General features: G+C 38.6%; 1 protein-coding gene and 1 pseudogene across 1 annotated transcript; one reads left to right on the forward strand and one right to left on the reverse strand.

Annotated features, from left to right (window-relative positions):
• Positions 1-217: 217 nt before the first annotated feature.
• LOC147942597 (uncharacterized protein At1g43920, Chloroplastic pseudogene) lies at positions 218-719 on the forward strand (annotated as a pseudogene).
• Positions 720-4765: 4046 nt separating this feature from the next.
• On the reverse strand, positions 4766-6916 carry LOC104698924 (uncharacterized). Its single transcript, XM_010414299.3, has one exon. The coding sequence runs from the start codon at positions 6805-6807 to the stop codon at positions 4807-4809; it is 2001 nt and encodes a 666-aa protein (XP_010412601.1). The 5' UTR covers positions 6808-6916; the 3' UTR covers positions 4766-4806.
• Between the last annotated feature and the right edge of the window lie 7651 nt (positions 6917-14567).

Below are 14567 nucleotides of genomic sequence, written 5' to 3' on the forward strand. Positions count from 1 at the left end.
AAATAGAGCAATTAAATAGGGTTGATTATCCGTTAACGATTTCCGTTTATAACAAAACGACGCCGGTTCTATATCTCTAAAACCCCTAAATTGAGAATCGATTTCTCATTTCCCCCAATTGACAAACCCTAATTTCTCATTTCCCCCAATTTCAATTATCCTGATTCTTCAATTTATCTCTCTTATTCGATATATCTCTCTTCTTCGAGTTGACGAGATGAGTTCTAGCTCAGAGACATCGGTGGTAGCTTCGTTCGACCGTGGAGTGCCATCGAAGTGTGTTTGTGGAGCCGGTGTAACGATCTTTACATCGAGAACTGAAGAGAATCATGGTCGACCGTTCTTCAGGTGTATAACAAAAAGGGATCCAAGCTCGTGGACAAACAAAAGAGATGTAAGCAGTCACTAAGAAATTCAATGTTGATTATCTATGCAATGGTAAGTAATGGTGTTTGTTTTTGCAACAGAGTCACTTGTTTAAGTGGGTGGAGGATGCTGTGTATGAAGAAGTTCAAGATGCATTACCAAAACTAGGAATTATGGCCAATGAGATTGTGAAAACAAAAACGGAGGTTAATGATTTGATTGGTGCTTTACAAGACTTGAAGGAAGAAGCATTGTGGAGCAAAATGGAAATCCGCAAGTTTACAAAGTTGTTGAAAGTGTGTTTTGTTTATCTTTGTTGTCTCAGTTGGCATTGCTTACCTAGTGGTTGTTAATGTAAAGCAAACAAACTTTGGTTCGTTTGCTCTTGGTTATTAGTGTGTGTAATGCATCTTCCTCTTATTCGTTAATGACAAATGCTCTTATTGGTGTTGATGACAAATGCTCTTGTTCGTATGTTGGTGGTTTGTTTGTGAATGGAACCTTAAGCCTTAAATATTAAAGTAGGCATACAACAAAAGAGAACAAATCGTTTTGACAACAAAAGAGTACAAATCCATGTTAGACCGCAACAAACATGAAAGGTCATTGACCAAACACAAAAAAAAAACTACACCATGTCATGTCATTCATTCTAGCTTGAGCATTCAAACCATGATCTCCAGCCTCCTAGTCCTTGTTTCTCGCCTCACTCTTGACTTAGCCTTAGAACATTGTTCTTCACTAACTTCTATATTGAATTCTCTCTTAATCTCTGCAGCCATCTCTCTCGGTCTGATCTTTGGATTCTGTCTCAACCTATCCGCAAATAACCAAGCTATTGTTCCTCGCTTTAACATATGACTAAAACCTGATCTCACACATACATTCTTATTCTCATATACCTTAATTTGCATCTTGTGTTTCTTCTTATTGTATGAGCAGTAACATCTCCACAAACACTTAACCTTAGGATCGGTATTAGCACATTTTGCACCAATCTTCAAAGTCTGCGATCTATACAACTTAATGTCGTATCTAGTCTTCAGAGAATGCCTCAAAACAGCTATCTTGAATTCCTCTGGTGAGCTAAAAGTTTTCCCCAATTCGAGCAACACTTCTGGATCTTCAATATCTACATGTTCATCACCTTGGCCATTATCTCCGTCTTCACTTTCTGACAAAGGATCTGGAATCTTCTCGTCATCGAAGATATCATCTCCACTATCGTTATCAGTCTCGTCTTTCTCTTCTCTCGCAGCCTCTCCAAACTCTGCTTCGAAGTCCTCGCAGAATTCTTCTTCTACACCAACACGATTACCATCTTCCTCTACAATTACTTGGTTTCCATTTCCATTCCCCTGATTATCATCTTCCTCTCCGTTGAAGTCTTCTTCGACACCAGCTTCGTACCCAATATCATCACAATCTTCGTCGCCAACAACCTCACAATCATCTCCACTAACGGCATAAAATTCTTCAAAGAGACAAGAATCACGCTCTTCTAAAGGAACAGGCTGACCTAAGGGATTATAATTAAACGGAATAATTTCAGTACTTATCCCGCCAGCCAATTCGGGAACAGTCGACTCGAGAGCGTTTAAACCAGGAGCAGTAGACTCGTGAGCAGAGGATTCGCCAGCATTATCAGGTTTCTTCCGTTTAGGACGACGCGTAGCAATCTTCTTTCTTGGAGTCATTGACGAATCGATTAGGGTTTCAGATTTGGGATAATTGAAATCGATTATGGTTTGTCAATTGGGGAAAATGAGATTTGATTCTCAATTTAGGGGTTTTCAAGATAAATAAACTGCGTCGTTTTGTTATAAACGGAAATCGTTAACGGATAATTAGCCCCGTTTAATTGCTCTGTTTGACCACTTAACGTGGTTCCTCAAATGGCTAATTCAACGAAAGTTTGAGATTTATTTAGAAGTCAACAAATAGTTAGTGTTTTTCCCCTTCAATCATAGGCTTTGTGATTAAAATTAACGAAAACATAAAATTGGAGATTTTAACGACATTTTTCCGATATATATATAGATATAAATATATTGAAGTTGAACACACACCTCCTCAAATAAATTATTAGTCTACGCTAAAGATAAGAGACTACTGAGTCTGACGAGGTTCATCTATACGTCGAAGCTCTAGTTCATTTTAATACTCAAAACTGTCAACAGCCGTCTCTATGATTGTTATCTTGGTAATTAAATATTTCAATCCTACGCAATTTCAAACAACTACTTCAGAGTTTATTGTATCACGTAATCATCAAACTTGAGTGAAATAGTGAATCCAATATTAGTGATAAGGGTTTATTTTTGACCGTATTAGAGGGGTTTCATCACTTCTATATTCAACGTACGATTTTTTTAAAAAATAAACAATGATTGAGACCCCGTCCGTTTACCTAGTCAGTGACTGTGACCAAATGACCGACGATTAGTCGTAGTGATTTGTTCTCTTTTTTCGTTTGATAGTCGCTACGATTAATCGATGTGTTGTTTTTTTAATTTGAAATTATTAAGTTGTGAAAATATATAGTATTTGTGGATTTTGGAACATTTGGAGAAAAAGCAAAAAATATATATAAAGAGATAATAACTCAAGTGCCTTATTAGTAATCCGATAATTCCCAAGGATCTTTATAACAGTCATACAACTCATAAAAACAACAGTAGTAATAATAACCACCATTCTGGTTCAAAAATAAAAATAAACACCAATGTGGTTATGAAGAAAATGGACTTTTTTTTTTTTTGAAAAATCACATTGATAAACTAGGTAAAATAGTTTATCGATAAATCCATATATTTGAAATTATCACCAGGCAACTTGAAAAAGATTCTTCTACCGATGAGAACAGAGAGAGACAGCTAAGTCTGACCATGTTAATCGATAAATTCCGAGTTTAATTCATTAACAATACTCAATAATACTGTTATTAAAAATCATTGGGTCCTAATCATATGGTACTCTGCCCAACTACTACTTTAGTCTTATGTTAAAACGAGTACTATTTGAATCATCTTCCACTTGTGCGAATCCTATGTTTGTGACGAATGTGTGTTACTGTGTTATATTAAATTGTTATATCTTTCTAGAATTTTTCTAGAGCAAACTCATCATACAAATTACAAAAGACAAAACCATAGATCTGTTGCTATGATGATTACGTAAGAGAAACGCATAAACGCATAAATCTATCCTACGGTTATATATATATATATATATATATATATATATATATATATATTGTTGCATTTGCAACTTCGGAGACTCATGGAGGTTCAGAATTATCTGTTACCAACATCAATATTATACTTTTCTCCTCCCTTTCTAATTTCCGTAAGATTTGAATCAGGGTAATTAAGAAGGACGTACTGCAAAGGCATATGTTGATTCAAAGACGTGCATGAATTGATACTTTAACATTAATATTAACTAATATATATATATATATATATATATATATATATATATATCAAACTTTAAATGTGTATTTTTAATCAGAAATGATTTTTTTTTATCATGAGTAAAAATCTTTAAAATTTTGTTTATTATTTAAAATTTTACTTATATTTTCTTCTACTAAATAATTGTAACCCTTAAAAATGATTGTTGTACCATTGAATATATGATGTTTCTTTTCCATATCTTTAGTCATTTATATTTTTTACACATTATATGTTAAGATGATTATCGAATTTTATATTTATCCAATCTCTATTCATATTTTCATATGTTTGTGTTGTATTTTTTTCTATATCGCTTTTAACATTTTAATATTCTTTTAAAAAATAATTTAAAATCTATTTTTTCCTTTGAAAAAGTGATAATATAAAGATTAATAATTAATTTTACTTTTAATGTTATTGCAAAATAAAAAAGGACTGCAAAGGCGTGCATGAATTGATACTTTAACATTAACTAATATATCTATATATATATATATAACTTTAAATGTGTATTATAATCAGATTTTTTTTTTTATCATGAGTAAAAATCTTTAAAATTTTGTTTCTTATTTAAAAGTATACTTTTATTTTTCTTCTACTAAATAATTGTAACTCTTAAAAATGATTATTGTACCATTGAATATAGGGACCCCTTAAACATATGATATGTTAATATGATTATCGAATTTTATATTTATCCAATCTCTATTCATATTTTCATATGTTTGTGTTGTATTTTTTTCTATATCGCTTTTAACATTTTAATATTCTTTTAAAAAATAATTTAAGATCTATTTTTTCCTTTGAAAAAGTGATAATATAAAGATTAATAATTAATTTTACTTTTAATGTTATTGCAAAATAAAAAAATGTGGAATCCACAAATACAATAAAATAAAATATGATGACACAGATGATGATATGAACTGAACACCCTAGATGAAAAGTGAACTTTCTAATTATTTATATATAGATTATTGTTTCAATACTCGCGAGGGTTTACACATATTATAGAACAAAAGTAACGGCCATCAACTTGAAGAATATAAGGAAGCTTGCATCTTGAAGAACACCTGAAGCAATGAGGTCTACAAATAGAAGTGTTGGGTACCACTACTCCTTTTGAGAAGTCGTCTAACGAAATGTGCCCTGGTATGTGATATGAGAAGTCTCCCACAACACACGAGACATGCAAAGTGATCCCACAAAGATTACATGCATAGGACCATTCCTTTGGATTTATTTTTGTTTCACATGCCTCACACCAAAGTTGACCATCTTCCTTAGTTTCACCGTAAGACAAGTAGAGAGGATGATCGTCGTACCTTTGATTCATTACCTTTCTAGGTAAAGTAGCACACCCGAAGTCCAACTGAAACTCACACTCATCACACCACAACGTACTTATGAAGACATGTGTTCTGTCACATGCAGAACATTTCTTACCCCTCTTAGAACTAAAGACTTCGTAGTATAAAGGATGTGGATGGCTTTCATGGAGAAATGGTTCAATTATTGAACTGCAACGTACATCTAGAGTGATACGACCAGATTTGTACTTGAAACCAGTGAAATACTGGTAACAAGCAAAACATTTTCTTCTAGAAGTATCTGTTTGTAGAGTGAACGGTGTGTTGTCGGAGACATTCCTTATCTTTTTGGGAAGACTAGCACATGTCTCATGTAGAATAAAGTCGCATCGCTCACAATCATAAAACGGCCCGTCATTGATTTGGGAGACACAAGCTTCACAAAGTTTGCTTTCGTGTATATTCTTACCAGCCTTGTTGAGTGTTAAATTATGGCCATGGCTGAAATGCTTTATATGATTCTCGTCTACCACTTCGAATGGCGCGAGTTCCTCTTCTTCTGGTGTTCCTTCGAGTTCTACTTTTTCCCACACACCATTCCTCGTTGCGCATCTTGCATGAACAGCATAGCTAGGACACTTTGAGCAAGAATAAGCCCCATAAAACCCATCTACTTTTTTCCGACAAACTCCACATGTCCAATTCCCGTGTCCAAGATGACGAGTGTAAGAGATGCGATGATTGTGACGATTGATATTTATCACGCGGGGTAAATCAATACAATCTCGATGAATCATGAAATTGCATTGAAGACAGAAATAAGGACTTCGATCACCTGCCGTCCCACAAGCATTGCAAGTAAAATTGACAAGTCTTGGAACAAGGTGGAGTTTATGCTCATGTGTCGTTGGGCTCACAACAGAAACTGGCGGTGGGTTTGCCATGCAATACTCCTTGCATATGGCGACATTACAAACATCGCAGTGGTAAACTTGATCACAGTTGTAAGATCTTCTGTCAAACTTCTTCCCACAAAGAAGGCAGTCTTCATCAGCATAACCTGGTGCTCCGTATCTGCACAACTCGAGCGGGTGTTTGGGATGAAAAGTGTGGTACACGTCTGGAATGATCCCGACACATTCCCAATGGAAGAGAACATTGCAAAAACGACATTCATAAAGTTTTTGTTCATTGATGTTGATATCCGTGTTGCAGACTTCACAATTGCGCTCTCTCTCTAGCAAGAATGTCTTTACCTTCTCAGAGAGTAGAAGTGGATGCTGATGCAGTTTGGAATTGTCAATAGAAGTAGGCAGCGATGAGAATGTGGATGAAATTGAGGATGGAGATGGAGGTCTTGCACAAACCAAATGGACATTGAAGTCGCAAATTGAACAATAATAACCAACTTCTGATCTATGTATACACACACTACAACAAAATTGTCCACAATCCAGGCTAAGCTTGAGAGGATGTTCGGGATGGGAAGGGTGGTTGATCTCCGGTACAGACTCGACGCACTCCTTGTGGAAGAGAGTATTACAACCTAACTCATTGCAAATGTAGCCACCATAAAAGTAACCGTAAACACCACATCCTTTACACGTGTCCATACAAACCCGATCAAAGACGAACAAAGGATGCTCGTGAACCGGTAACTCTACTTTTTCCATGGCGGATTGAGTTCCAAAGCAGACAAATCAAAGCTCTCTTCTCTTCTCTTGTGATATCATTAGTCGTCAAGAAAATGAGTTTTTTTCTTTAGTTTGTTAAATGGGAACAAGATTCGTGATATAACAATTTAATCTCTTAATCAAAAGAAAAAATATATATATATTTAAGTTGAACTCATGAAATTATTAGTCTACGCTAAAGATAAGAGACAACTGAGTCTGGCGACGTACATCGATACGTTGTAGGTCTAATTCATTTTAATACTCAACAGCCGTCTCTAGCTATGATTGTTATCTTGGTTATTAAATATTTCAATCCTGCACAATTCCTAACAACTACTTCATAGTTTATTGTATCATCGTACAATATAATCACCAAACTTGACTGAATCCAATATTAGTGATAAGGTTTTATTTTTGACCGTATTAGAGGCGTTTCATCACTTCTATATTCAACCTACCGTTTAAGAAAACAATGATTGAGGTCACGTTCGTTTACTAGTAGTCAGTGACTGTGACCATTGACCAATAACCAGTGGCTAGTAGCAGGGACTTCCGGACTTGTTTTGTTGTTTGTATGACATTCGCTAAGATTAATCGATGTGGTGTTCGTTTGACAGTTACTATTTCTTTTTAATCTGCAATTATTAAGTTATGAAAATTGATATTTAAATTAATCATTTAAATTTTATGGATTTCATGTCTAAGAACTAATTACCTATTTTTTTATAAAAAAAAATCAATTTACTAAATTGTTTTCATTTTATATAATAAATTGATTTATAAAAATTAATAAATTTAATTAGATTAATTTAATTTAACTTAGTTTTAGTTCTGTTTTTTTTTTCTTTTTTTTATATTGATTTTTTTAAAACTTTTTTAAAGTGAAGTTTCTTTTTGTAGTCGCTATTGTTTGTTTTTGCAGTTGTAGTCGCTATTCTGGCTGTGTCAAACGAACATAGCTTGATTCTGTATTAGTCACTGTGAAGGTAAGAGGACTATATAAAACCAACAAAGTCCCATGATCTTTTCGTTGGTAGTTAGTTCAGTAGTGAAAATAATATGACCCACAGTATGAAATCATTGATGTTGTAATAGAAAAGAAATCATGTGAAATCAAAAACAAGTCCAGAATTTAAATAAAACGACAAACAAATTTGTGGATTTTGGAACATTTGGAGAAAAAGAAAAAAAAAATATAGAAACAACACATAGTCACTTACTGCCATTGGTTACAAAGAGATAATGCAAGTGCATTATTAGTAATCCGACAATTCCCAAGGATCTTTATAACAGTCAAAAGAACAATAGTAATATTAAACACCATTTTCGGAAGAACGAAGAATATGAGGGAACTTGCATCTAGAGTTACACATGGAGCAAAGTGGTCTACAAATAAAAGTGTTCGATACCACTCTGTATGAGTCTTGTACCATTGAAATGGGTCCTGGCATTTGATAGAAGAGGTCTCCCACAACGCATGAAACATGCAAAGTGACCCCACAAACATCGCATGTATAGAACCATATCTTTGCGTCTACCTTTTTTCACACACATTACACCAGTAATCGCCATCCACATTGTTGTCATTATATGACAAGTAAAGAGGATGATCATCGTACCTTTGTTTCATAACTTCCCTTGGTAAAGTAGCGCACCTGAAATGCAAGCTAAATTCACACTCATCACAACATAACATATGCCGGAACATGTGTGGTTGATAACTTGTAGTTGTGTCGCAAGCATCATTGTTATTGTTGTCATTATATGACAAGTAAAGAGGATGATCATCGTACCTTTGTTTCATAACTTCCCTTGGTAAAGTAGCGCACCTGAAATGCAAGCTAAATTCACACTCATCACAACATAACATATGCCGGAACATGTGTAATTGATAACTTGTAGTTGTGTCGCAAGCATCACACTTAGAGTTGCATATCGACTTGTAGTATAAAGGATGCGGATGACTTTCGTAGGAAAATGGTTCAAATATTGAACCGCATCGTACATCCATAACTTGATCATCACGAGCTATATACGCAAAACCAGTGAAATATTGGAGACAAAGAGTACACTCTTTTATTTGGCCGAAAGAATCCTTGCTATCGCTTGTCTGAAGAGTGAAGGGTATATTGCACAAACATGCCTTTTCTTCCTAGGCATAACAGCACATGCTTGATGTATAATGAAACTGCATTGCTCACAACTATAGAACGGATCAGTATTGATCTGGAAGACGCATGCTTCACAAAGCTTGCTTTCGTGGAGAATCCTACCATTCTTGTTGAGTATTAAATCATGATCATGACTCATGTGCTTTATTGTTTTCTCGTCATCGTCAATCACTTCAAATGGTGGAACTTCTTCTTCTTCGGGTGTTCCTTCTAGTTCAACCATATCCCATACATCTTTTCTAGTTGCACATAACGAATGAACAACATAATTGGGACATTTCGAGCAAGAGTAAGCCCCGTAGAACCCATCCACCGTTTTACGACAAACTCCGTGTCAAGGATACGCCGTATCATCCCTCTTTAATACTGTAATATCTGATTGTATCTCATATGAACATTCCTTACATGTACCACCCTAGAGTCTCCTCCTCTGTTCTAGTATATATTCTCCTATGTAATCTCTTTGTATAATATACGAAATACCTTTCTCTACATGGTATCAAGAGCCACAACGATACCCTATAAAATTTTCTTTTCTTCCGCCGCTTTCTCTCTTTCTCTGTTTTTCTCTTCTTCCTCATTGTCTTTATCTCTGTTTTTCTCCATGGCTGCTGAAACAGTCGACGTTTCTCAATCTGTTCTTCACGTTAACATGAGCAACATCACAAAGCTCACCTCTACCAATTACCTGACCTGGAAAGTTCAGGTTCACTCCCTCCTTGACGGGTATGATCTTGCCGGCTTTCTTGATGGTTCCACTGGAAATCAGGTTACGCCGAATCCTGCATTTGCAACATGGCGCCGCCAGGACAAACTCATTTATAGTGGTTTACTCGGTACTCTCTGTTCCTCTATTCAACCACTGGTGTCCACAACCACTTCTTCCAAAGACATGTGGAAGACGATTGCTGCTACCTATGCAAGTCCCAGCTGGGGACACATCCAACAACTTCGGATTCAACTGAAGCAAGCCACCAAGGGTGACAAGACTATTGACGACTACATTCAAGGATTCATCATCCGCTTTGACAAACTCGCTCTCCTCGGCAAACCTGTTGACCATCAGGAAAAACTTGAGTACATTTTTGAAGGCTTAGCAGAAGATTATAAATCTGTGGTGGATCAAATCGAAGGCCGTGAAACTCCCCCTTCTATTCCTGAGATTGTGGAAAAACTTCTCAACCGGGAAGCTAAACTGCTGGCTGCTTCCTACTCTGCTTCGCGACCTGGTCCGATCACCGCTAATGTTGCCTCCTCCGGACACCGACCCTATCAAGGCAAACACCACTCTCGTCAACAACAAAACTGGAACAACAAAAACAACAATCAATACTCATCCTCTCGCCAGGACAATCGTGGCACCAAAGGATATCAAGGTAAGTGCCAGTTATGTGGTATTTTTGGTCACAGCGCCAAACGGTGTCCGCAACTCCACGCAAATCAGACTGGATCCTCCAATGGCTTGCTCCCGTCTCCATTCCTTCCATGGCAGCCACGCGCAAATCTTTCCATTGCTCCTCGTCCGTCATCTGATCCGTGGATCATGGATAGCGGTGATACTCATCATATGACAAGTGATCTTCACAACTTGTCTCTTCATCATCCATATAACGGTGGCGACAGTGTCACTGTTGGTAACGGTTCAGCCCTTTCCATCTCACACACTGGTTCACTCTCCCTACCTTCCTCTCACCGACCCTTAACTCTCAATAATGTTCTTTGTGTCCCTAACATTCATAAAAATCTTATTTCTGTCTATCGTTTGTGTAACGCTAATAACGTTACGGTTGAATTTGCCCTTGCTCATTTTCAGGTGAAGGATCTGAGGTCGGGGGTCCCGTTGCTGCAAGGCAAGGCTAGAGCTGAGCTATACGAGTGGCCTACTTCTCCATCTCCTGTTACTTCGTTGTTTGCTTCCTCCTCCATCAAACCTTCCATGGCCGATTGGCACTCTCGCTTAGGCCATCCCTCTTCCTCTATTCTTCAATCTCTTGTCTCCACTTTTTCTTTTCCTTGTTCCCAATCTCTCTCTTATAATAAATTTTGCAATGATTGTGCAATCAATAAAAGCCATAAGCTTCCATTTTCTCAAACTTCAATCACCTCTACTCGTCCTCTCGAATTTATCTTTACAGACGTTTGGACCTCTCCTGTTCTTTCAATTGACAACTATAAATATTACCTCGTTCTCATAGATCACTACACTCGATATACTTGGCTATACCCGCTAAAAACCAAATCCCAAGTACGTGAAACCTTCATACCATTCAAGTCCCTGGTAGAAAATCCATTCAACACTCGCATTGGCACCTTATACTTCGATAACGGAGGAGAATTCATTGCCCTTAGACCGTTTCTATCCTCTGCCGGCATCTCCCGTTTCTATCCTCTGCCGCCGTCATATTGTGGAAACCGGTCTATCTCTCCTATGTCAAAAGCTGACATGCCTAATACCTACTGGACATACGCGTTTGCCACGGCGGTTTATCTCATCAACCTTCTTCCCACGCCAGTTCTTGACATGCAGTCTCCGTCTCACATACTCTTTGGTGTTACACCGAACTACTCAAAGCTTCGCATCTTTGGGTGTCTCTGTTTTCCCTGGCTTCGACCCTACGCAAATCACAAGTTGGACAATCGTTCTGCTCAATGCATCTTTTTGGGTTATTCACTGACTCAAAGCGCCTATCTCTGCCTACAACCAAGCTCGGGTCGTGTATATGCATCACGCCATGTCAGATGAGAACAGTTTCCCTTATTCCACTCTAATCACCACAAAATCCACCGTCCCTATCGCAACTTCGAGTGTCTCCAACCCACCCATTTCAGTCATCCCTTCCAATCCGCCACTCGTAACGCCACAGCTACTACCACCGGGACCACCGAGCTTTGATCTTCGCCCAGGTATGACATCGACAAACTCAATTGAAAAGCCGATTCGATCAGGTTCTGACTCCATCGGATCTGTTTCGAGTCCTAGCAACACCTACGATAGCGAAACCCAACACACATCACCTATCCGGCCCACTAATAATCTTATATCACCCAATCAGGCCCAAACAGATACAAGCCCACAATCTTCTTCCTCCTCACAAGCCCAACAACTATCCACATCCTCGCCCTCTAGCTCATCTCAAGCCCAACAACTATCCACATCCTCGTCCTCTAGCTCATCTAATAGTACTGAATCCCCGCAACCATCTCCATCACCGTCGCCGGAACCTGTTCCACCACCGCCCCAAAACCGACACAATATGACAACCCGTGCCAAAAACAACATAACCAAACTTAAGTCTAAACTCAATCTTTCAGCCGCCCTTACAACATCCATTCCTCCTGAACCATTGACCGTGAACCAGGCACTCAAAGACAAACGATGGAGAGGGTCGATGTCTGAAGAAATTGATGCGTTTGCTCGCAACCAAACTCTCGATTTGGTCCCTCGTCCTCCAAATAAAAACATTGTGGGATGTAAGTGGATCTATAAAAATAAATTTCTTCCTAACGGTTCTCTTGGCAGGTGTAAGTCTCGGCTAGTCGCAAAAGGCTACAACCAACAGCTTGGCCGTGACTACACAGAAACTTTCAGTCCCATGATAAAATCTACAACACTTCGCTTGGTCCTTGATGTTGCTGTCCAACGGTCGTGGCCAATCCAACAGCTCGATGTGAATAAGGCGTTTCTTCAGGGGACATTGAATGAGGAGGTGTACATGGACCAACCTCCGGGGTTCGTAGATCCAGACAAACCCAATCACGTATATCGGTTGCATAAGGCTATATATGGCCTCAAGCAAGCTCCTAGAGCATGGTACACTGAATTGAGGACGTATCTTCTCTCGCTTGGTTTCAAAAATTAATTGGCCGATACATCCTTATTTGTGCTTCATCATGGTATGGACTGGGTTTATCTGTTGGTCTATGTCGATGATATTTTGATGACAGGAAATCAACACTCCACAATTTGACACATTCTCCAGCTCCTTGCTGATCGTTTCTCGATCAAGGACCCGAAAGATCTCAATTATTTTTTGGGTCTTGAAGCGCATCGAACGTCACACGGTCTCCACTTATCACAACGAAAATACATTCTCGATCTGCTTCATCGTCATAACATGATCAATGCCAATCCAGTATGTACACCGATGGCATCCTCTCCGAAACTCACCCTCACATCAGGCAACCCACTTTCTGTTCCAACAGTGTTCCGTCAACTTGTGGGAAGTCTACAATATCTGGCATTCACAAGACTGGATATTGCGTATGCGGTCAATAGATTATCTCAGTTTATGCATCGCCCTACAGAAGCTCACTAGCAAGCAGCGAAGAGGATTCTGCGATATTTGGCTGGCACAACAACACATGGCATTTTCTTTTCTGCGAAGAATGATCTCACCTTACATGCTTTCTCTGATGCAGACTGGGCAGGAGACTCGGATGACTATATCTCCACTAATGCCTACATTTTCTATCTCGGTCAGAACCCCATCTCTTGGACAGCGAAGAAGCAAAAAGGTGTTGCAAGATCATCGACTGAAGCGGAGTATAGGGCCGTCGCGAACACGGCATCGGAGATTCGTTGGATCTGCAGCTTACTTACTGAACTAGGCATTCCACTCCCAACTACACCTGTGGTCTACTGTGACAATGTAGGGGCCACATTCTTATGCGCCAATCCCGTTTTTCATTCCCGAATGAAGCATATTGCAATCGATTATCACTTCATTCGTGGTCAAGTTCAGGAAGGGATGCTTCGTGTTGCTCACGTGAACACTAGAGATCAACTGGCGGACGCGTTTACTAAACCGCTACCTCGGACACAGTTTCTTCATCTACGCGACAAGATTGGAGTCCGCAAGGCTCCTCCATCTTGAGGGGGCGTGTCAAGGATACGCCGTATCATCCCTCTTTAATACTGTAATATCTGATTGTATCTCATATGGAACATTCCTTACATGTACAACCCTAGAGTCTCCTCCTCTGTTCTAGTACAATTCTCCTATGTAATCTCTTTGTATAATATACGAAATACCTTTCTCTACACTCCGCAGTTTCGATTCCCATGTCCGAGATGCCAAGTGTATGAGACGCGATGATCATGACGGTTGATGTTTATGATGCGGGGTAAGTCGATATACACTGCCGATGAATCATAAAATTGCATTGAAGACAAAAATAAGGGCTTCGGTCGCCTTTGATCCCACAAGCATTGCAGGTAAAATCGAGAATTCTTGGAATGAGGTGAAGTTGATGCTCGTGGGTCGTCGGACTAACAACAACAAGTGGTGGAGGGTTTCCCTCACATGACAGGCATATGCTTACGTTACAAACATCACAGTGGTAAAGCTCAACGTTCATTTCTCTGTTAAAGAGTTCATCCTGAAACTTTATCCCACAAAGAAGGCATTTATTGTCGGCGTAACTGGGAGCTCCAAGTTTGAGATATTTGAGAGGGTGTTTGGGATGGGAACTGTGACATATCCCGAAAGCCATGATCTTTTGGAAGGTTCGAGCGGATGTTCATGCACCTTATGATTCTCAATAGCAGAGATCCGCGCACAAACCAAATGCAAATTAAGTCACATG

The sequence above is a fragment of the Camelina sativa genome, chromosome 6 (assembly GCF_030686135.1).
Source record: "Camelina sativa cultivar CO46 ecotype springtype chromosome 6, ASM3068613v1".
Classification (NCBI taxonomy): Eukaryota; Viridiplantae; Streptophyta; class Magnoliopsida; order Brassicales; family Brassicaceae; genus Camelina; species Camelina sativa.

Bases quoted from the DNA above. Each gene is read 5' to 3' on its own strand.
- LOC104698924 (XM_010414299.3), bottom strand. From the start codon at position 6,807: ATGGAAAAAGTAGAGTTACCGGTTCACGAGCATCCTTTGTTCGTCTTT.